The sequence below is a fragment of the Onychostoma macrolepis genome, chromosome 03 (assembly GCF_012432095.1).
Source record: "Onychostoma macrolepis isolate SWU-2019 chromosome 03, ASM1243209v1, whole genome shotgun sequence".
In the NCBI taxonomy this organism is placed as follows: Eukaryota; Metazoa; Chordata; class Actinopteri; order Cypriniformes; family Cyprinidae; genus Onychostoma; species Onychostoma macrolepis.
In genome coordinates this window covers 36,309,456-36,334,358 of record NC_081157.1, presented here as the reverse complement: position 1 = coordinate 36,334,358, position 24,903 = coordinate 36,309,456, and the positions used below count along the sequence as shown (strand labels likewise).

Sequence of the window (24,903 nt, the reverse complement as noted above, 5' to 3'; positions counted from 1 at the left end):
GTGAGTCACGTCGAACTCTACATCACAACCACAGTATTGCTAACAAACAGGTGTGTGATGACACATTATAACCCTTACAATAAAAATAATTTATTTACAATAGAAAGCATTAGCTGTGTTAAAGCACCAAAATGGAAATTGTGTCATTGATTATTCACCCTCACGTCATTCCAACCCAATGTTATTTTTTTCTGTGGAACACCAAAGTAACAGATTCCATTGATATTTCTGATACAACAACAGTTTCTATTGATATGAACTGTAATCATATTTGATTTGAGAGTTGCAGCAGAGGCAAATTTTTATCTCTGAATGAGACTTTTTCTTCTGTTTCTCACAAAAAGTCATCATATGCATTCAGAAATAGACAGATACATTTTAAATACAATACCATTTAAGTTTGGGGTCAAGATTTTGAAAGAAATTAAAGCTTTTATTCAGAAAGAATTGCATTAAATTGATCATAAGTGAAAGAAAAAACATTTATAATCTTACAAAAGTTTTTTTTATCATTCATCAAAGTAAAACGTGTTCCGCTGATTTCACAAAACCATTAAGCAGGGATAAATAAAAATTTTAATATATTGAAATAAAAAAAGTTATTTTAACAATTTTTTTATAATAATATTTCATAATATTACTGTTTCTAACAACATGTAAATGACAGAATGTTCATTTTTGGTGAACTATTTCTTTAACAAGTCTAGTCTTGTTGCTTTCCCAACACTTGAGTCAGTGCTGTCTCAAACTCACCCCAGGCATATACTCCATGAAAATGGTGAGGGTCTTCTCATTATGGTCTCTAAGGCAACCATAGTACTGAACGATTCGTTCGTGATGCAGGTTCTTCAACAGCTGTATCTCACACTCTAAAGCGCTCACCTCCTGAAAAAGGGGGACCAAGAGTCATGACACACAGGGGCAGCTGGCTGTGACCAGAGCAGGGCATGAGTGAGAGGGCTGAGCATGTACGTGGAAGATCAAATGAACCACAACACACTAGTGCCAAAGAGTGGTTAAGAGTCGCTTTGTTTTTTTGAGTGTGTAAGCGTGTGTGTGTGTGTTTGTGTCAAGTGAGGGCACGATCAATGAGAAATGCGTTGATAGACTACCCCACTTCCCCTCGCCTCAAAACCCCGCTCTGGCCGATGCACACACAATCACACACAGATACAGGAAGCGACAGTGCATGTTTTTGCAATGGCAGACAGGAAAGGATTTAAAGAGTGGGGGAAAAGTCTGAGAAAGAACGAAAAAAACATGCTGGCAAACTCAAAGAGAAAAAAAAAAAACAAGAAAGAAAGGATAATGAAAAATACAAAAATAAAAGGTAACACTTTACAATAAGGTTCATTAGTTAACTACATTAGTTAACATGAACTAATAATGAACTGCACTTATACAGCGTTTATTAATCTTTGTTAATGTTAATTTCAACATTTAATAATACATTATTAAAATCTTGTTAACATTAGGTAATGCACTGTGAACTAACATGAACTAACAATGAACATCTGTATTTTTATTAACTAACGTTAGCGAAGATTAGTAAATACAGTAACAAATGTATTGCTCATGGTTAGTTCATGTTAGTTAATACATTAACTAATGTTTAACTAATGAACCTTATTGTAAAGTGTTACCAAAATAAAAAGTAAAAAGAAAAAAAAAAACTATATAAAGAGAAAATAAAACAAAATAAAAAAACAAAAAAAAACAAATCACAAAACAACACACACAACAAAACAAAACAACGCAACACAACCCAACAAAAAACACAACACAAAACACAAAAAAAAACAACAACAAAGTGTAATACCTTGCTGGTCTCTGGACTGGCAGGGTCAAAATGAACCTGTTTTGCTGCAAGTTCCCTGCCTGTATCCACGTCATAGCACAGATACACCCTTCCAAAAGCTCCCTGACCCAGCAACTTCCCCCTGCGCCACGTCACTGGAGCTGTAGGAGCTACATGCATGAACATAACACACAGATACAATAATGACTGGCTGAATTAAACATATGAATTGACAATATCACACAAATACCAACATTTTAAATACATCAAAGAATTCCTAAAATATTTACAAACACAACTATACTCTACAACATCAGGATCTATCTCACACTCACACTTGTGAGGGACTGGGCGGTCCTGTGGGCGGAGTCTGGCTTGAGTATCAACCAGCTGCCAGCTCCCCAAACTCTCCTCACTGCCGTTCAGTGAACGCCGCGACGGCACCAACGTGAACAAGTTTCCCTGGGGACGACGGATCCGTGGAAATGTCCGTCGACCTGAGGAGCAGCATTGTTTGCATAAATTACAACATGGGAGGAACTGGAGTGTGTGTGTGTGAGCGTCCTAAATTTGAGTGTTTCATACCTTCACTGTGGTCTTTATGATGCAGCGACACATGATATCTGCGAGGGTACGTCCCTCCCTTCCCGACAGTCTTATCATATACATGGTTTTCCCGGTCTGAAAGAGGAGAACACAGAGAGGGGATGGATATTTGGGCCAATGGAAAAGCTGATTTTAAAACTAAAAGTATCTTCACTGAGACACACCTGCACAATCCTGTCGGTTGTCAGGGTAACTCTTAACCCTGTGTGTACGAGGTTTCCTGAGTGAGGGACTACGAAACAAGAGACACCAATAAATGAAAAATAACAGTGATGGGTGCTTACTCAAACACATTTCATATTGTATTAATCTCCTCACCTGTCAGAGTTGCTGTCCAATGACTGACAGCTGCCAGACACAGAGTTTTCTGCACTGCTCCAACGATCCAGCACCTTTAAATACAGGGGAACTATAAGTTAAATGGACTCAGGAGGCACGGCAGGTGATTAGGTGACTATTTCATTTTAGCAGTGGTATATAATGTGGCATATGCGTGAATTATCTCAAAAGAACATATGCCATTTCTATGGGAACATCTCACTGTTTCACGATAACCCTGACACCTATTCTATACTTCAAGTCAATGCTGCACAAGTAGCTCTTTTTCCACTCTGGCTGTGAGAATATGCAAGTTAGCCATGTATATATGAACCGAAGGAAGTACAGTAATTGCAAAAGTTAGCATGTTGCCAAATTACAAATTGACATTATTTTGAACATTTATCTCTGCTTTAGAGTGTGATATACAGCACTTAAAAGCACTAAACGGCATATCTGGCATGTATTTAGAATGAATAGAATAGAATAGAAATTTTCAAATATAAGAACACTACTTTTCAAAAGTTTGGGTCAGAAAGATTTTTTGAATGAAATTATTACTTAAATTCAGCAAGGATACATTCAAAAGTGACAGTAAATACATTTATAATGTTACTTAAAATTAATTTCAAACATATGCTGTTCTTTTGAACTTTATTCTTTTAAAGAATCCTGAAAAGTATGTTTCTGCAAAAAATGTTAAGCAGACTTCGTTCTGTAGTGCAGTGGTTCCCAAAGTGAGTGCCATGACAACTGGCTAAGGGGTGCCGCAGAATCTCAGCTTTTTTCCAACTTAAACAACTTAAAATAACTACCGTACCATATAATAACCTTTTACAGCATATATTTTAAAAATAGGCTACATCAAAACACCAAAATATGAGCATGTCTATACGAAAATAAATAAGCGAAAAAACACTGATATATTTCATACTTATTTCAAGTTCAAGTATGTATTTACCGCCAATTGGACTGTTCTCAGTAGTAGCCCCTCACTGCAGAACAAAGATCCAGGGGGCGAGGTTGGATCTACATCTAGGGGGTGGAGAGGGTATGTTTAGGGGTGAAGATGGGTGGGTTTAGGGGTGGAGATGGGTGGGTTTAGGGATATGTAAGGTGGGAGGAGTTGGATCTAGATGCAACCACGCCCCCTGGATCTTGTGTTCTGCAGTGAGGACCATCTCGTTCTCAGGAGAGAATCGCCCTGTCAGCTCCGCTCAGCTCCGCCCTTTGTACTGGTGCGAGCTCAATTTTATACACATTTCACGCAGTGATTGACAGGACACGAAATTCGTGTTGCTGCTACAGAAGGTGTTGACGGTTTTACCGGTGTGAAGCCGCAACACCGGTTATGTCATTGCCCACCGCAGAAACGCCCCCACCGATGTTATGATTTTTTTATAGTAATAAAAACCATTTAGTTCACTACAATTAAAACTGAACGCGGCTATTCAATGCAGCATGCTGAACAACAGTCGCATCACAGATCAGATTTCATTTATCACACGAGGAGAACTGACAAGAAGAGAGAGATGAGACAGACAAGACGATGGCAGAAGAGTTTCAAAATGACATGCAAAAACACTAAAAATATTTTGGATTTTGAAAAGGATTTTGACTTCTGCCATTTATCTAAGGTGATTTTGGACGTTTTTTAAACGTTCGTTTCTTATTTATTTGGTTCAACAGTGTTTGCAGTGTATTTTTTATATATACACAGTTATGGCCAAAAAATATCGGCACCCTTGCAATTCTGTCAGAAAATGCAACACTTCCTCCACAAAATTGTTCCAATTGCAAATGTTTTGGTATTCACGTGCTTATTGTTTTTGTTTGCACTGCAAAAACACAAAAAAAAGAGAAGAAAAGTCAAACTTGATAAAATTTCACACAGAACTCAAAAATGGACTGGACAGAATTATTGGCCCCTTGTCAAAATTTTAAGAAATAATTGTTTTTCAAGCATGTGATGCTCCTGTAATTTGTATTTAGACACACCTGTGGCAATAACAGGTGTGGGCAATATAGTAATCACACTTGCAACCAGTTAAAATGGAGAAAAGTTGACTCAACCTTTGTGTTGTGTGTCACACTGAGCATGGAAAAAAGAAAAATGTAAAGAGTTATCTGTGGATTTGAGAGAAAAATTTTGGAAAAACATGGACAATCAAGGCTACAAGTCCATCTCCAGAGATCTTAATGTTTCCGTGTCCACCGTGCGCAATATCATCAAGAGGTTTACAGCCCATGGCACTGTAGCTAACCTCCCTGGACGTGGACGGAAGAGCAAAAATAATGAAAAATTACAACGAAGGATTGTTCGAATGGTGGATAAAGAACCCCGATTAACTTCCAAACAAATTTAAGCTGATCTGCAGACACAGGGTACAATAGTGTCAGCTCACACTATCCGTCGCCATCTGAATGAAAAGGGACACTATGGTAGGAGACCCAGGAGGACACCACTGCTGACACAAAGGCATAAAAAACTTATGTGACAAAACCACAATCCTTCTGGGAGAACGTACTGTGGACAGATGAGACAAAAGTAGAGCTTTTTGGTAAAGGACATCATGGCACTGTTTACAGAAAAAGAAATGAGGCCTTCAAAGAAAAGAACACAGTCCCTACAGTCAAACATGGTGGAGGTTCAAAGATGTTTTGGGGTTGCTTTGCTGCTTCTGGCACTGGATGCCTTGACTGTGTGAACGGTATCATGAAATCTGATGATTACCAAAGAATTCTGGGGCGCAACGTAGTGGTCAGTGTCAGAAAGCTACGTCTCCACCAGAGGTCATGGGTCTTCCAGCAGGACAATGACCCGAAACGCACTTCAAAAAGCACTCAGAAATGGTTACAAACAAAGCGCTGGAGAGTTCTGAAATGGCCAGCAATGAGTCCGGATCTGAATCTGAAAAGAGCCAAAACTCAAACGAACTAAAAACAATCAACTTGATGCAGAATTGGCGCTAATTTGAAAGTGAAAGTAAAATGCGCAGGGTGCTTTTACAAGCTATTTAAAACGGAAGGAAAGCGAGGAAAAGAGGGAAAACTACCCCCCTCTTTTCCTCACCGTCACAACCCTAAATCATTCCCATCTCTCTCAGAATGCGCCGTCAATATGCTGTTGCCATTTTCAGCCTTTTTCCATGCACAGATATTTTAGTTACATTTTTTAAGTTATAAGGTCAGGTTTGAACAAAGCAAATGAGAAACTAAAGAAAAAATTTAATTTGAGTTACTATTATTATTTCAAGAGTTAAGTATCAATCTTTAAATGTGTTTTGTTCCAATGATTCACACATATAGTAAATGGTTCAAATCAAGTCTGTTGACATGTGTCATCCAGTTGTAAAAGACAGATGGTTCATTTGAATGGTTTCTTTCACCTCTTATTATGTCTGTTGTGATGCATTCATAATAAATTCATGCTGCGGTTTATGCTTCATTTGTTGTTTGCTCATCTGGATTTAATTTATGTACACATGTAGTTTAGTTTAATTGGGTTGGGGTGCCCTGGAAAAAGAAAAAAGAAAACGCTACAAAGGGGTGCCATGCTTTCAAAAGGTTTGGGAACCACTGCTGTAGTGTATATAAATGCTACCTGATATATTAAAATACATCTGACTTACGACACAACGAATCAAAAATTCAGAAACACTAAATCTGTTAAAGTTTTGAAGTACCCACTGACATATTTGTGCACATGTCTTTAAACTCACACACTGGTCGCTGGTTTCAGGTATGAACTCCCCCTCGCTGTTGATGCTGGTGTAAGATCCCTGACGTGCAATTCGCTGTTGGTGCTCAGGAACGTAACCAGGGGGCGGAGAACTTCGGCCAGTGTTCTGAGAGCCTATGTAAGGACAAGGCAATAGACATAAATGTTACAAGACATGTTAATGTTAAATGTTTCCTTTCAGTCAGTACAGTGACAGTACAGAGTGAAAGAGAAAAATACAATAATTACCCTCAAAATGGACACCTTATAGTTTATACACAATAATATTTATATCTTCTAAAGCAGTGTTAGCATGCAATAAACCAGTACAAATCAGGACTGTACAAACCATTACAGGTACAAATTTGCACACATTTAATCAAATTACACTGCTAATAGTTATTAATAGTCATTAAATGTACATTTTTAGGTCCCTATGAAATCTTTACTTTTTAGTTTTATTTTGTCCCTAAATTCCATTTTATTTATTTTACAAAATTCAGTGTTTTCTGTTTAAAATATTCAAAATTTTGTTTTAATGATTTAATAAAATTTTAAACAAAACAAAAAAAAATTCAAAATTTTTACAATAATAGGGTTTCTGGATTTTTCTGGATTTCACAGTTCCAACTGCATTTTTAAAGATTATGATGAGCTCAAAAGAACAGCAACACTGCATTCGCAATACCAAACAAGAAAAAGTCCCAAGCAATGTGTTACACTGTGACAAGAGCACAATCTAACAGCAGAACAGCTGAATCATGAGACTGAAGCATAATATAAACAAACAGCTTTTTCCTCCAGTCACAGAACTCAAAGAGCTCACGCTTTTCTCCAGACGTCCTTACAAGCTGTAGCAACCTCCCCTCCCCCCTAAAATACACACTATCTCTACAACAGGCCATTGGCCCACCATGCTAATAGTGTCTCGCAATCTGATTGGCTGGGAGCCAGCAAGCCATTGTGGAGCAGCCAGTGATGGTGGACAGGAAAAGGAAGAGGACCCACTGCTCACAGAGGAAGTCAGAGAAACAACAGAGGGAGAGAGAGAGAAAATGAAAGAGTATGAGAGAGAAAAAGACCAGGGTAAGAAGATTGATAAGAAAAGCAAAGGGGTTTTTGGTTAAGTGCTGCAGTGTGTGCATATGTGCGTGTGAGTGTATGAACTCACTGGTGGAGTGGTGGCGTCCTCTTGTTTCTGAGGATTGGTAGGCAGTACTGACATCACCGGTGGACTGAGAGGCTTTGATGCGAACCTGCTTACACAATGTGTGATGAGATGGAGAAGAGGCCTGCATATGCAAACACACACAAAAATGTACATAAGCATCTAGAAATCATTATATGTGTAGAAACAACACATCAACACATCTCTGCTCCTGTGTACTAACTGATATACAGCAGTGGTAGCATTTAAACCTCTTTCTAGCAAGCAGAGATACTAGAATTAGCTTTTTGAATTCTATTTGAATTTGAATTCTACTTTCCAAATGGAACTGGTTCATATTGACATGTAATATTAATAAGTCTCACATTGCTTTGTTCCTGTGTCAGCAGCATGATCTTGATGCTCTTCATGTTTGAGCTGCGGTCCAACAGATCAATGGCTTTATCCAAGTCATCCTGATCACGCAGGGGAATGGACAGCTGTGTGCACAAACACAAACACACTTAACAAACGCACTGTAGAGCTGTCACTTAAACAACATACACAAAGAAATAAATCTGTATTTAGGCACTTCTTAAAAAAATCATATTAACTTATGTTATACATTTACATTTATTCATTTAGTTTATGCCTTCATCAAAAGCAGATTACAAATGAGGAATACAAGTGATCTGAGTTATCATCTGTGTTTCTGTGTTTCCTGCCCATCCACTGCAGAGTAGTCTGATTCACAGCAACTTTTGTATGCAGGTTTTTTTATTGGATCATTCAAGAGATTTATAAACTCAGGAGTTACTGGTTTGAATGAGTCTGATGAATCCTTCAATGAAATAACGGAGTTACTGAATCAACATCTGATGCAATTAGGGGCCGTTCACACAATAAACACATGCTAGACAGCTCACATCTCACTTCTTTTGCAGCACCTCGTACATGAGTGTCGCATTTTTAAAATGCTGTGTCAAGTTAAAAGAATTCCAGCTTTTACACACAGCGCCGCTCATCAATGTCAGTTCCAAAACAGTGGATCAATCAGAGAACCCCGGAGACGGGGCAAGTGTTGTGAGCTTTTGTTTACAGTAGCAAGTTGGCAACTGTTTTATTTGACAGCAACATGGTGGAGGTGGCACTCATAGGCCTCGTTTACACTGCAGGTCTTGATGCTCAATTCCGATTTGTTGCCTATATCTGATTTTGTTTACACGTTCTTTCAATTGTGACCCATATCCGATTCATGTGTTTACACTTGCCATACTATCTGAAACATCCCGCATGCGTTGTTGTCATTTAGCACCTCCACATGTGGTTCCTCCCGAGAATAATGTGACCTGTGCTGACAAAACGAGTCGAGCAAATTTGAAAAATTTGTTTTTTATTTTCACATTCTCCATTAAAAGACCTTCAAGATGATGTATGATTTTTTGGAATCGGACAAAAAATGACTGCTACACCCGTTTAAAGTCAATATAGAGTCAGCAAAGTTGATTATATTTTCCTCCAGTTCTTTTCTTATTAATAATTAGGCTACTATATTAATAAATCACAATATAGCTGTTTTTTATTTTATCTTTCCTATTATAAATAAGAACAGATGCAAAAAAAAAAAAAAAAAAAAAAAACAATATAGGAACAAATAGCCTAGAAAGAAACAAATAATGCATTACCTTTATCATATTACATCTAAACAAAAGCATTCATATAGCCTACGAAAAACAAATTATCAAATGTAAAAATCACTTCAGTGTGTTCATTACAAATAAATTGATTATTAAAACTACAAAAGCAGTTAAATGAAGTGCTACGAGTGATTCCCTCTTTTCCCATCTCAAGACGGTCGGATTTTGCCCAGCGTTTTTTCAAAACCTATTCCTGAGCGTTGGGTCTCGCGTTTTTAAACACAAATATGCATTCCGTGTGAACGGCCCCTTAATGAACTGCATTCAGTGATGTCCATCTTAAAGTGAAGTAAGTTTTGTGTCAGTATTATTACTGAAAGGTTGCCAATTTATTTTTTGTAATTACTATACATTTTTAATTTAAAAAAATGGGTTGCACTTCATTTTACAGTACGTGCACTTACCTGTACTTAGCGTAATTACTTAAGAAAGTACTGGGTAGTATAAGGTAACTACATGTGTTATGGTTAGGTTTGGTTAGGTTTAGGGGTAGGTTAAGGGTTAGTACCTAGTTATTACATAGCTATTGTAATTACTATAATAAGCACATAGTATGTACATGCAGAAAAGGACTGTAAAATAAAGTGCTACCAATAAATGTTCAAATTAGCTTACTATAATTTATGTATCATTGTTAACCTTTGTGTGCACTTTTAAGTTTACACAAAATGAGGAGTTCAGCAAAATAGTCCTAAAACAGGGAGATCTTAAAGTCCTGAGTATTTCTTATAAGAGTGCAGCAATCAGACATAAGTGAGTGTCAGTGAGTGCATTTGAATGTGAATCAATACCTCATTATTCATATAATGCAGGTCTAACTGCTGACCGAAGAATGTTTTGACTTTCTGCTGGACTTCCTCAAACTGCACAGGCCGCCCAAACATCAGAATCCTACACAAACATATATAAACATACACACACGCCACGCACGCAGAGGGGGGGACATTAAACAGGAAGCTGAGATTTCTTTAGATGTGTAATCTGAGCCAGCAAGTCAAGTCAAACACACGGTTGGATCTGCAGAGTGCACACATTCCTTCAAGCACACCTAGCATAGCTGTGGTCTGTCCTGGCAGCCACAGACTAACCACAGTCCTTTCCCTTTCCACTGTGATACCAGTCTGAGAGCTGAGAGACAGGATGCCTGTATGTATCTGTGTGTAAATGCCGCAAACTCAAAATGTACGTTCTACATTTTGTTTTATGTGTGTTTTACACACACACAGACACACACACACACACGCGTGTTCCAGTAGAAAGAAACTCAAATTCACCTTCTTTCACCACAGAACTCAAACTTGATCCTGACATCCTCCTGAAGAGAAAGAAACACAGGGTCACTACAGGGTCATACAGGAGTCACAAGGTAACTATGTTCTCCTGTATGTATGTGCATTACCATTCTTTTGGAAGAGCTGGCAGTGCTGACAGGTTTAGGTTTTGCCGTGTCATAAGTTGACGCCGACTGGCGCCTGGTCATCTGCAGGGCCACCAGATCCTTCATAATTGAATGGAGAGCCTGTCTCTCATCTTGGGAGAAAGAGAGAGATGTTACAGCCGCTGACCAATTAACATTCTAAACTATTTTGTCTTATTTATGCATAAAAATATTATATTGTACAATATGAAAAATAGATATTCATTTTAAGATGTACTAAAGATTACATTTTACAATGTTATCAAATTATTAATTTATTCTTTATCTAAATGTAAAAATAGGGGAAATTACCAACAATTAAATATGCAATATTAGTCAATACAGAAAAAAAAATCCCTAATATCGGCCGATAACCAATATGACACATTTTGCATACTTCCAAATAATCAATATTTATTATTTTGTAAATAAAAAATTATTATTATTTTTTTTTACATTTTTTCAAGGAGACTACTGTGCTATTATTTGCATTTATTTATGTTGTAATCTATTTCAAAGAAAAACGTAAAAAAAATTACAAACATTTAGTCATTTATATGTCGGACAAACATTCTTTTCTTGGCAGCTATTGGCCAGAGCAGGCTAATGAACTACTCTGTTTGGCTTTAAAGATTTATTGAAATTATAAGTATTAAACTTTAATCATTTATATGTAAGAATTTTATTCTAAACTTAGTTAATTCAATGTATTAATTTTAACAATATTTGTGCACCCTCTTTGTTGCCTAACCTTAATTGTGGTTAATCATTGCAATGAATGTCCTTGAGTGGCTTATTACCTCATTTTAAACTAAACGGAGAAACTATAAACTTGCTATACAGTTACAGCACAGGTGCAGAGGAACTGAGAGGTTGTTCTGCTCTCTTTCATGAATAAACACACGCACAGTCAGACGACTAGACCTGCGTCAACGCAGTGAAAGTTGTGAGAGGGAGATGACCGTGTTTTTTCGAGAACTCTGTTCTCATGTTTGATGTAAGAACGAGATGTGTCTTGGCTGAGCTCACTCACGGAGGGAAAATATTCACAGTGTGTTGTTTGGACGGACTTCACACATCTCCAGAGAGGGAGAGAAACAGAGAAGCCTCGTCTACCCACCAATACTGGGAACACAACAGATCAACCCAAGCAACAGACTTAACCACTCAACTGTTGAATATCTGTGCGTTCATGTGACCAGTGAGAACATAAGCCACTGTCTGTCTACATGTCTCACTCTCTCTTTCTTAAACAAATATCTCCAAACATCCTTTTAATTCCAGGCCTCAAAGTTGCTTCCAGCTCTACAGCAGCTTGTCTGCCATTTCTTAGTCACTCTTTTTCCTCGGTAATTTTAAATATTAAATATTAAAATAGAAAACAGTTATTTGAAATTATAATATTTTAGTAATGTTTATTTTTACTGTATTTTCAATCAAATAAATGCAGACGTGGTGAGACTTTTCAAAAACATTACAATATTTTACTGACCTCACATTTTTGAATCTAGCTAAGCGTTAGCTTTTTAACTTCGGTTGAAATTCACCTAATAATGTATATTTTAGATTAAATTTTTTTGCCTAAAAAAATGTTAGCCTGGAAGCCCGTTTCCACCACCAATTAGAAAATATATAAAAGGTAATTGTGAGATAAACTGGCAATTCTTCAGAATTGCGTGATATAAACTTGCAGTTGAGAGTTATAAAATCAGAACTGAGAGAAAAATGTCCGAATGTTGCAATTCTGACTTTTTTTTCTCAGAATTGCAAGTTTATATTGCAAAATTCTGACTGAACTCTCAATTCTGACTTTATAACTCACAATTGTGTTTATATCTCACAATTCTGAGAAGTCAGAACTGTGAGATAAAGTCACAATTACTTTTTTTTTTTTTTTTAATTCAGTGGCAGAAAAGGGCTTCCATATGTTTGAGATCAAACAACAACTGAAAACATGTTGAAGACACTTGATATATGAAGGGAAAAAACATGAGGACTTACTCATTTTGGCGGTATGTGCGTGCTCTTGATGAGAGTTCAGGTTTGAAGGTCCTCACACACACTGTCCTCTTACGTCACCCATCAATGGCCTAAAAATCAGAGTGGACACATCATTACAACTGACTGTTGTTAGCTGTACCTTACCTCCATATCTAAAAAATGTAATCTAAGCCAACAAACAATGATATCATAGCCAACACCACAGCCAACAACTATGTACTATATCACCATCTTTCCAGGGGCCTTTCATTTACAAGAGTATTTTAATAGCAAACTGTTTACCGCCTCATTGTAAATTTGACACATTAAAATTTACTGATGCTAGATGCACAAAAACTCCACCCAAAATATAGGCAATAGCCTAAAAATGTTTTACATGTGTAACAGGATGGTGTGAATGTGTGCTGGTCATGCATGTGAGACCTGAAGGACTGTAACCTGATCCCTTCTGGCACTGAGGAACCTGGCACAAACCTTCAAGCCAAGGAGAAAGAAGCCGATTTTCAGCTCCAAGCTTGATTCCAGCCATAAAGGCTCCTCTCAACAATGCCATACTCCCTTCAAACACTATCACTGTAATATTTTCATACTACATTTGCCCATGAACACAGGTGGCTCACATTATAAAAAGAATGTTAATGTAAAAATAGCTGTACTTCGCATTGAATGTTCTGCTTTTTAACTGAGGTTTTGTCTTATTTTTAAGGCTCAACAACATGACAGATAATGTGGTAATATTGTTGACCATGTACTTGGAGCTCTAAAATGTGCAATTCTATACAAATTAGAGAGAAAAAAAAACAAATGTACCTAGTGACCTTCTGATGTCCTTCAAAGGTGTTATCTGTTCTTCCTGGAAGAGGAAAAAACTAATTTACCACAAATGTGTCAAATGATAGTTTCACATAATATGTAACCCACTTCTTTGAAGAAACCTATTTAACAACAGCTAACCTCTGCATGGAATGCATGGAATCTATAGTGTCAGCATTCATTTACCAAGAATTGCAATTTTCATCTAAGACTGTCTGGTTAAAAATGTTTGGCTACATTTCAGTTTTCAGCTCTAGTAAAATGTTACAAACAGCATATTCTAATGCATTTGATGAACAATATCAGTTTTAATTCAAAAACTGGGTCCAAAATACAGATCTTAATTTAAATGACCCAGCTATCAATTCCTAAAATTCAAAGACGAATATTGTGCTCTATGGCAACATTCAGCGGCTGTATGAAAATGTATTTGTACAGCACCAACCTCCCGGCAGGTGTCATTGCATCCTACTGAGCAGTCAGTGCCACTAGTCCGACAATTAAATAACATTTTAACCAAGCTGTGAATGTGAGTTTGCGATCTGTATTGATAGTGATGCAACAAAAAGGCCATGTATCACAAAACAATGTCAAGGCTTTTGATTTTGATTTTGGCTTTTGTTAGGATAGGACAGTAATGTAGACAGGAAGCTAGTGTGGGGCGCCGGGGGAACTTGAGACGCCCGAAGCGCAACAGCGCTATATGTCAGCGCACTGCCCACAAGGCAATTGGCACCACCAGAAATTACTTTTTGTTCAGTTGTCCTTATAGGCTGTATGCAAAAACAAGTATATACACATGAGCAGTGAAGTCAGATTCACAAACAAATGACTCTTACAGTTTTTATTAGTCAATCAAAAACAAAGTGCGACAAGTGTACCCTAATTTCCCCCATACAATCCTTTTTGAGTTAATTATTTTAAAGAATATCTCAAAAATTAAATGTGTTGAAAATTAACCGAGAGAAAATTTTTTCATATTTAAAGCTGCAGTCCGTATATTTTTTTGGTTAAAAATGATCCAAAATCAATATTTGAGAAAGTACATAACCAGCCAGTATTCAAAACTATCACCTTACTTTAGCCCGATTCACAACGGTTAGCTTATAATAATGTTTTCTAATTTGAGTGGTACAGGTAGGTTTTCGCGGGAAATTCGAGCACGGCACTGCGTCATTACGTCACGTCTGTAAACATAAAGAAGTTGAATATCACATGTGAGGATCCTGCAGGTGGCGGATCGTTTATCCTTTTCTCACAGCAGCTAGAATAATTAAATGTATCATTTTGATGGTGGATAGTAATCCAGAAAGGATTGTGTGTTTATGAAACACATGTGAATGAAATTAAATCATATTCCAGTTTTAAATGTGCTTCCGATTACAGATAGCCTGGGATTATACAAGATTTGTATTTTAAAGAAAACCAGTTCGAAGGTAGCATAATTTGCTTTTTGGGTTAGAAGAATTTCTTAATATGAAATTTGAATGGCATGACAATTAGAAATTGAAATCTACAGGTTAATACACTCATTGTCACGCAATGCTGATGTTGTTAGCATTAATAATTTGAGAATAAAGTATAACAATAATAATAATTTGCACGGTTTGATGTGATATGAGCTAACCAGTCATTAGATTTAATCATCATTAGCACGATTTATTGTAATTCTTTTTTCCTCAGTTGGTCAGAACAAAAACGGCAGACTTGTTACTTACTTGTTCAGATGGCAATATACGGTGAAAATTCTTATTTGGGTCAAATATTCCAAGACATAGGCTAGAATCTCGGTGCGGTGACTGACTGCCACACATTCACCTCAAAACATTATTCATCCGTGCTGGAGCCATGCCGGAGTACAGACCACGCACGGAAAATAATTCCGCAAGTAACTGCAATTCCAGGTTTTCAAACAGAGATGGCGACAAAGAGGAAAAACTTACAGACTGCAGCTAAGTAAAATGGACATTATATATTAAATATACTCAAATGAATCAGAATCAAAATCAAATAAGCACTGAATTGACATCAAATCAGGAAATATTAATACTTAGACTTACATAATTCAGTTACTTTTACTTAAATGCAACACTACAAACATGTGAAAATATGATATAAAATATACATATAGATGTTGACTTGCCACCTTTTCTAAATCAGTTTAAAATCCTGAACAACTCAGACCAGGTGTGCTGCTGAGGGGAAAAAAACGACCAATGGTCACTCTAGAAATTCTGCTAAGTCTCATTCAATTGCTTCCATCAGCATATCCTGACCTTTAAAAGCAGAGCTCTGGAGAGGACTGCATCATTCATAATGACATTACCTGCCTGTGCTTCACTGCCGCGCTTCAACAGACCTGCAAAACTCTCTTTTGATCCAATTACAGCAGATCGGAGGAGAGAGGACTAACTGGACATTGCTGAGAATTGCTCATCCTTCCAAACTTACGGTCAGTGCTGAAATGATTAACCAAACAGATGAGGTAAGGAGTGTGGGCGCGCATGCAAGCGTTTGTTTCAGCACCTCCAGGCATGCAGTTTCAACTGAACCGTGAGAAATTACCCTAGGTCAGACATCATTCAGTTGCACTCATTCAGCCAAATATCCTGAGTGGCACCCAGGTGGCCTGACCGACTGCACCTATGAACACACTCGATGATTTATGTACGCTATACATAAATCCAAATCTAAGTTAAACAGACCCTCACCATAATGTTTCACAGAGGATTTGGTGCGAAAACTTTTCCTTAATGCAAGGTCTGAATGGATTTATGATGGGGTGATGCCACACCACTGGAAATCTCACAGTTTGTAAAACACCAACTCAACTACCTACCTTCCACGACTTTAGATTCTCCTTCCATCTTTTGTTGCTTTGCTATCAAAACACTTTCTTTCTATTTAAACTGGAGCATGAACTCTGGAGTCTAAACTTGAGATGTAATCTAGTCAAGTGTGTTTTTAAAACTAACTTGCTTTTAATTTATTATCATTTCAATATTATTACTACAAATTTTTAATGTACAAGTTGTTTTATTATACATAGGCACTATCAACTGTACCTTATCTATGGTATATTTTCAAAATTGCAACACATTGTAATGAGGAAATGTTGCAAAGGCTAAATGACAATAGCTGGGTTTACATCCATGTATTTATAAGCAAATTTTGGGGTAGGAAATATAAAACGCCAAGCAGGAATAGCAACATGCATAATACATTTCCAAAATGCTCACAAAAAGCATACACTCGCTTATTCTATAAGATGTGCATAAACTGTGATGGAAGCACATTTACCAAAAAGAATCTCTGTGATTTCCCAAGTGGCTACAACTTCCATTTCCATTCCTATTTTGCACCAATTTCTCCAGAAGAGACCACTTTGTTTTCTTGAACACATAGGCTGCATCCGAAATTGCATACCTCCCTACTATACGTATAGATGGTGAAAAACTGTATGAGAAGTAGGGAAATAAGCATGTCCGAATTCACATTACTCATAAAAGAGTAAGCAAAAAGTACCAGGATGAACTTCCAGCAAGATTCTGAAGTGTGCATATGATGGACACTTTACTATCCCATGAGGCCACAGGAGGATTTGTGAATGACACTGTGATGCAAGTGATGCAACTAAAGCATACTTTTTTTAGTAGTCACAAAGTATTTACTTATTCAAAATAAATATCTAATCAAGAGAGTGTGTGATTTCAGATGCAGCCATTGGGAAGAAACGTTGATGTATTTGCTAATTGTTTTTGCACTATTGTGATTTTTCGCAACTTAGATGCATGCACATCAACTGACAGAGCACCATAATATTGCCTTTGGTACTGTATGCTGGCACTTAATAGTTTGATGCAGTGTGTGAATTGACCTATCGGTAAGCCCCTCCCCTCGAACGCAGATGAGCCAGTGGCAGTCAAGTATCAGTTGCACGGGCGGGGGGAACTCAGACATCTGTAGGTTTCAGTGCCATAGAGAAACATTGGAAGATCCGAAGCTTTCATCAGTTTGATGGTGTTTATGCTACGAAAATGGAAAAACGGTGTGCCTGGGATACTTGTAACACTGATTCCAGGTATCCTAAGAGGATATGCAGTAGAATTTATTTTATTACATTTCCTAAACCCAAACAAAACAGAGCAAAATGTCCCTACCCCAATCCCAATGAAGACAAAAATGTTCATTTTCTGTTTGTCATACACTCATTCAGTTACAATTTTCATCTGCTCAAGCAGAACGTTAATGTCACCTTGCATTTCAGCAAGGTATCTCTGGCTAAAACTAGCTAACGTTAAAATTAGTGAGTCCATGCTAACGTACAAACCTAAATAGCAGACTGTTCTCGCGTCTTGTACAGTGTAGGTCAAAAACACATAAAAGAAGGTCTACATTTCAGTGCCTCTCCATATTAAACTGGTTAAATGTACATTAATTTAATCACACTCTGCGGTACATGAACAGTGTTGATCCTGCATGTTGTCATCCGCACTCGCATTGTGATCTGTAAACCCACTTGAGTTACCCACCGTATTTATTTTAAAATATTTTATATCTCCCTCCATGGAATATTTAATTCCCACTTGAATGGTGGCCCTTCTGTGTCCAAAATAGTGCAAAAACTTTGTGGGACAAGGTTTTCACACTGACAGCTGTCATTGTGAGACAGTGAGCAACTCCGTTTGTTTGTCCGAGGGAGCCACAGCAACTAAGGGGGGCTTACTGATAGGTCAATTGGTATGATAAAAGCTGGATATAACAGTTGGGGCAGGGGTAAAAAAAAATTTTTTAAAAGTTAAATCTTAAAATAGGTCATGGAGCAAAAAAGCCAGTTTTTGTTCAGTCTCTGGCCCCGTCTTGGTCTAATTTTCTGTTTCTCCTGTTCTTAATTACCTTGTGGTAAGTATGTGTGGAATCTGGAAAGGGGAGAAGGCCGTCCATGGGCTCTGTCAGCTGGACCCGCTTTGTTTTGCTTGTATCCCTTTTCCAGTATTTGCCAGAATCTCAACAAATTTCTCTGACCGTTCCTGCCCCCAGCCACCTCTTGCCTGATTTTCAGCTGTTTAGTCTGTGGCTGGTTTTCCCAGCCATGGTGCTGGCACCAAGGCTGTTGGCTTTTGCTCATGGAGGGGCTTACAGTACAAGAGATTCAGAGGCTTACAGCACAAATCCCCCCTAGTGTTCCCAATGCTTTAGAGTGAATAGACTAAACGGTTCCTGTCAGCTCCAGGGTAGACATGAAAAATTGTTTTAGATGGTGAAAAAGACAGTGTTTTATCACTAGGTCATGAACTGATAAAAAGCCCATGTTACATCATACATAAACAGATCTTAAACCATCTGTGTAAGTTGTAGTCTATGCAGTGTTTTCAAGTTAAAGTTGTGACACAAAGACACATTGACACTGGAGAGATGTGAAGGATTTTCTCAACACAGAAAAAGCACAAAAAAGCAGACTGACTCTCAGTTCTGTACCATGCTGGTATTCCCTTCATGAATCTACTCTAAACAAAGCTACTTTGGTATCCGAGTCCCTTCTTCATGAGGAACTTTCTAAACTGACTGATTTTGTAGTTAATTTGAGTGTTTTCAATAATCAATTTCTGATTATGAAGTGTTCTCCAGTGTTGGGAAATCATAAAATGTAGACCAGTGTTCTTGTAGAAATGTTAACAGATGTGTGTCCAAATATGGTTTATTCATCTATAACAGTGATTTCCAACCAGCTTCCTGGGTTTGCTTGGCATTGGAAATATTTCAGTTATGTGAATCACTTGCGGTCAACCGATATTGCTTTTTTCCATGGTAGACACTAATATCTAGAAAGTAGACTGGCCATGACAATACAATGCTAATCTACACACACCACTTAGAAGTTTAGGGTCAGTAAGATTTTATTCATCTTGAGGAAATTAATACTCATGATACAAATATAAATGAATTCTCTTTCAATTCATTTTGAATGTTCCATTTATCAAAAAAATAAAAAATAAATAAACAAAACATTTGATTTCACAAGGATCATGTCATGTGACACTTATGACTGGATTAATGGCCGCTGAAAATTCAGCTTTGCCAACACAGGAATAAACTACACTTGAAAATACATTAATATATAAAAAAAGTTACATTTAAACATTTAATAATATTTCACAATAGTATTACTATTTTAGTGTATTTTTGATCAAATAAATGCAGCCTTGGTGTGTCTTTAAACACAAAATCTTACTGACAATAAACTTGTGAATGGCAATGTATAATACAACGCAAATAAGCTGTACACACACAGAACATTTTAAACAACTGTCAGTAGAACAGCTGTCAGGAGCATGGTTTATATATAGAACTAAAAATATATTAATGTTTTAAGTTCTAGTTAGAATAAATGTGCTTTTTGCACTATCAATTTGTTTTGTCAATGACATGATAGTATCATGTGATGCTATAAACACATTTCAGGATTGTGTCAAAGACCTATTCATTTAGGCATACTGATGGAGCTGTCAGTTCTAGAAGACAAAAAAGGTTGGGAAACACTGACCTATAGCACTCCCTAATGTAAAATACTAACACATATGAACATGCTATTGTACGCTTCAAAGCTCAACAATGAGAAACTGCATGTCACGCATATAGTTGTATATTATCTTCTGTAGAGCTGCTTTATAGCGGAATCATAGCTGAATCGCATCTTGCAACAGCAATACTGTTATACAACTGAACTGAATCACCATAAAACCGACTCGAGCTGAATAACAACATTGCTGGCTTCTGTAGACCCGCTTTTAGATGAATTACTTGTTTCAAAATAGATAAACTTTACATTGTTATCGAACTGAACTGAACCAACACTCACCTAACTTAATAGTAACACTATTGTCTTTCAGAGCTGCTTCACAGCAAAATCTGAATCGTCTCCATAGCAGACTTTCCATAATTGATTCTGCTATCTTACTGTTTATTACTGTGAAGCTCCTTTGAAACAATCAGTACTGTATAAAGCGCTATAGAAAAAAAAAAAAAAAAAAAAAAAGTGATTTTTCTTGACTTGAAATATGAGCACGAAGACCTCCATTTAGGTCCATGCCAAATAACGGTTATTGTTCTACATGATTTCCAGTAATAGTGAATCATTTTAACTTAGGGTTCAGTATGTAATTACATTAACATGCTTGAATGTTTGCAAAGTTGTGTCAAGGTGTGTGAAGTATAGCAACAGGTTTTGATATTGTGTTTTGGGTGTATCACTGTCTTGACTGATGAAACTGACATGCCCATGGTATCCCGTTCCCTCTTGTCATTCATGAAATGTGCACTGAACATACACATAAATAGCTGGTATCTGTATGGCATATGTGAGACTAAAAAACACTCACCTGAACTTAACGCAGGTGAAAGAGGGCTCTTCACAGAGTCACTTTCTGTCCTGTCTTCAGGAACTCGATGTATATCGTGAGGACAAACGTAACAGTTAATGTAATGTGACTGTCCATAGATATCCAGGCCGCTGCCATTGCTAAAGAGCTTCCTGGCCAGCGGACCCCTGAGGGTCTCCCATATCACCCATCAAACTTAATCCTCAGAGCAGGCAAGAGAAGAGACCTCTTCTTAACACACACACAAAAACGTGATTTCCAGTTTATGCTGAGAGAAAGTAGCAATAATACTACAAAGATATTGACGTTTCGTCAATATATGTATAGCTTTGTGTAGACAGCATAACTACTGCATGGAGAGTCCAAAATAAATCTGAATAATAAACTTCGCGTCCAAAAGGTGTAGGATGTATGAAAATAACACAAATGTTGCAGATATAGGCTAAACGAGCGGTTACATTGAATGCATTCGCAATAGCAGACCGGAGGAAAAAAGAAGGGATTTCCGTAATTTTGATGGCTTCTTTTCCTGCTAGGTTTGCATATTTTCCCTCTCCGTCGATGGGTCTGGCCAGCTCACTGCACAAACCTACAGTTTTCACTTTTCTATTGAGAGGCGAATCGGTAACAGTCCGTCTGTGTCAATGAATCCTGTGCGTAACAACTTTGTAAAGCCAAATAAACAAGAAAACGAGCTCTCAGCTCGATCCTTGGATAGTCTCCGCATTATTATGCGACAAATGATTATGAATGAAGGCATGTGACTGTGAAAGCAGCCTTCATGTATCCACTTTACCCAAGTAAAAGCGAAAAACGTACGAGGACAACTGCACAGGAACCGCACAGTCGAGGATCTGGACAAAAGAGCGTGCGCCTTACTTGAGCAAATTCCTCTTTCCGTTGATTACGGCTATACTCAGCGAAAGTTAAAACTCGGAGAAAGTGCGAGAAATGCGCTCCCAGACGGCCGCGCGAGCGGATTTGTTGGTGTTAGGGAGGAGAGGAGGTCTTGAGGCGACATTAGTCCAGGCGTTCTCGTGATGTTGTTGATGATAAGCAGCAGATGCTAGAATGAATCTTTAGCGCAGAGTTTCCTGACAGCCAAAAAGCAGTTCGTCACCGGAACCCAAAAGCTCGCTTCCTTCAAAACCAGCCCAAAGTTCGTCATGTTAATGCTCGTGCACGGATTAAATCGCACTCAGGATTGTTCATCGTCGTCGGTGAGAAACAATGCATCGCATAGCGTCTGTAATTTCCGTGACATGTTCAATATGACAACTGGGGCAAGCACACGGAGTTTGTGCTCGCTCGGGGGCGCGCTGTTCCTCTCTTTAGTTCAATCACGCTCGGTCACGTGACGCGCACACGTTTATGAGGTAGCAGTCAGAAGTGAGCTGTCATAGAGGTGAGATTCAAAGTTGACTCGGAAACTGATCTACAAGCTCAATTTTTCATTTTTTCTTTTGGAACAACCGTTGTATTTTGTATAAACGCAAAAGTATTTATTTTTTTTGACAAGCTGGTTTGATAAGAGCATTGTTTAAGTTAGTCATTTATTTAATATGCAAGGGTATCTTATGACTTATGATGAGTTTCTTGTACACTTTAATTTTCCTGTGACTCCCAAGGAATTTTCTCTCATTTTCTCTGCAATTAATTCTAGTATAGTCTCTTTATGTAGAGATGTGATATGCCCGTAATTAATCTAATTGATACAATATGTGGTAAAAATGTGTTTTTCACAGTCCAAAAACAACAAATCTATTCGTTCCCTATTTCTAAAAGAACTTGCCACCAAGTCTTGCTCTATTGCTTATTGGTCCAAATTTGCAAATCTTAAGTGCGAAAGTGTTTGGTTATTGCCTCACACGTTTTTTTTTTTGTTGTTGTTGTTGCAAACAAGGTGAAAGAAATCTCTTTCAAAATAATTAATCAATTTTATCCTGTTAAACATTTTCTCAGTAAGTTTAAGAAGGATATTGATGTTAGTTGCTCTTTTTGCTCTTTGCACCTGGAGACAGTCCCTCACATTTTCTGGCATTATTTCATTTGTCAAGTTTCACATTCATAAGTGTAAGTTTTCTAACAAAAAGCTCTGTTTTACAGTGGTATATAAAGAATTGGAAAACTATTTTTGTACTATTCAACATAGTACAAATAGAAAGGCAATTACCCCCATACATTTATAAGATTTTTAAACAAAATAAACAACTTGAATGATTTATTTTCACACAAAATCTGTTGCTCCATTAATGTTCAATGCAACATATAAATTTTTTCTGCAATTATGCATTTTAGGCACAGGTAATAGCACATTTTTTCATAAGGTGGGCCTTTAGCCCCGTTGTACCCTACTACTTGGATATCACACTTTTCAATTAATTTAATTTTGAGTACATTTAGATTTATAATGGGTCTGGTTCTCATCTTATTGATGAACATGTATTGTAGTTTGTGAGTAAAGCTGCAAATTCCACCATTAACCTCAGCTGCCTCTGTAATAATAGCGAAAGGACAATCGCGCTTGGGCTTTAGTACAAGGCAGCTGTGCCTAGTGTGAGCATGCCCTTAGAACATTTATTTTTTTTATTTATATCTTTATTATTAGCATTATAGTTACAGTGCCCGCACCCTTGGTAAATATGAGCAAAGGCGGCTGTGAAAATAAATCTGCATTGTTTATGCTTTTTATCTTTCATTAAAAAAATTCACAAAATTCCAACCTATCATTGAAGTAAAACAATTGAAAGTGGTGGTGGTGGGGGTGTCTCATTGTGAAATAAATGCTTTCTCTAGTTCATGTTGGCCACAATTATTGGCACCCAATTATTGCAACGTCCTTTTCCCAGGGTAACAGCTCTGAGTTTTCTTCTGTAATGCCTGAAGAGTTTGGAGAACACCTGATAAGAGATCAGAAACCATTTTCTTCATCCGGAATCACTCCAGACCCTTTAGATTCACAGCTCCAGGTTGGTACTTCTTCTCTTCAGTTCACCCACTCATTTTCTGTAGGGTTCAGGTCAGAGGACTGGGATAGCCACGGTAAAAGATTCATTTTGTGCTCAGTGACCCAGTTTTGTGTTTATTTTGATGTTTGTTTTGGATTATTGTATGGTTGGAAGATCCAAACATGGCCCATTATAAGATTTCTAACAGAGTCAGTCAGGTTTTGATTTTTTATCTGTTGTTATTTGATAGAATCTATGATGCCATGTGTCTAAACAAGATGTCCAGGACCTCCAGCAGAAATATAGGCCCACAACATTAAAGATCCAGCAGTATGTTTAACCATGGGCATGGGCTACTTTTTTATCCCTGTTTGCACTAAACCCATCTGGTGGGTTTGCTGCCAAAAAGCTCTTTTTTCAGTTTCATCTGACCATAGAAGCCAGTGCCATTTGAAGTTCCAGACGTGTCTGACTGAATATGCTGGAGTTTGTTTTTGGATGAGCGAGGAGAATTTTCCTTGAAACCCTCCCAAACAACATGTGGTGATCTAGGGGATGTTTGATATATGTTTTTTTAGGTTTCTGACCCCGAGACTCAACTAATCTCTGCAATTCTCCAGCTGTGACTCTTGGAGAGTCTTTAGCCACTCAAACTCTCCTTCTCACCGTGCATTAGGACGATATAGACACATGTTCTCTTCCAGGCAGATTTGTAACATCTTTAGTTGATTGGAACCTCTTAATTATTACCCTGATGGTGGAAATGGGAATTTTCACTGCTTTAACACTTTTCTTACAGGCACTTTCTATTTTGTGATGCTCAGCAATCTTGTTCTGCACATCAGAACTATATTCTTAGGTATTACTCCTTGTGATGGATGATTAAGGGAATTTGGCCTTTGTGTTCCTTATATTTATAAAAATTGGAAGTAGGAAATTTTATTATTAGGAAGTATTATTCCTTATTTCCTTTCAGGAATCCAGAAAATGTCATTACCCAATTTCAGATGGAGTCATACAGCTGCAGCTCACATGAATGAGAGTGGCATGTTTGAGGT

At 37.5% G+C, this 24,903-nt stretch overlaps 1 protein-coding gene and 1 long non-coding RNA gene across 4 annotated transcripts in view; one reads left to right on the top strand and one right to left on the bottom strand.

Annotated features, from left to right (window-relative positions):
• The window catches only part of map3k3 (mitogen-activated protein kinase kinase kinase 3), a 27,086-nt gene extending 4,882 nt beyond the window's left edge, over nt 1-22,204 (bottom strand). Inside the window, exons 1-15 of one of the 3 annotated variants that reach the window (XM_058770789.1) lie at nt 20,898-22,204; nt 13,516-13,558; nt 12,706-12,794; nt 10,687-10,817; nt 10,562-10,602; nt 10,079-10,178; nt 7,977-8,090; nt 7,615-7,699; nt 6,445-6,578; nt 2,723-2,796; nt 2,569-2,636; nt 2,384-2,479; nt 2,134-2,295; nt 1,820-1,968; nt 754-885 (exon numbers count right to left, since the gene is read on the bottom strand). In XM_058770789.1, coding sequence (XP_058626772.1) covers nt 754-885; nt 1,820-1,968; nt 2,134-2,295; nt 2,384-2,479; nt 2,569-2,636; nt 2,723-2,796; nt 6,445-6,578; nt 7,615-7,699; nt 7,977-8,090; nt 10,079-10,178; nt 10,562-10,602; nt 10,687-10,817; nt 12,706-12,709 — 1,290 coding nt within the window. In that variant the 5' untranslated portion in view covers nt 12,710-12,794; nt 13,516-13,558; nt 20,898-22,204. Of the gene's footprint in view, nt 1-753; nt 886-1,819; nt 1,969-2,133; nt 2,296-2,383; nt 2,480-2,568; nt 2,637-2,722; nt 2,797-6,444; nt 6,579-7,614; nt 7,736-7,976; nt 8,091-10,078; nt 10,179-10,561; nt 10,603-10,686; nt 10,818-12,705; nt 12,795-13,515; nt 13,559-20,897 lie in introns of all 3 variants that reach the window. The other 2 variants (XM_058770786.1, XM_058770787.1) reach the window with 2 other exon arrangements.
• LOC131537411 (uncharacterized) lies at nt 22,200-24,903 on the top strand. Its single transcript, XR_009270274.1, has 3 exons — nt 22,200-22,302; nt 23,747-23,866; nt 24,096-24,903. It is a non-coding gene; the product is annotated as an uncharacterized LOC131537411 (long non-coding RNA).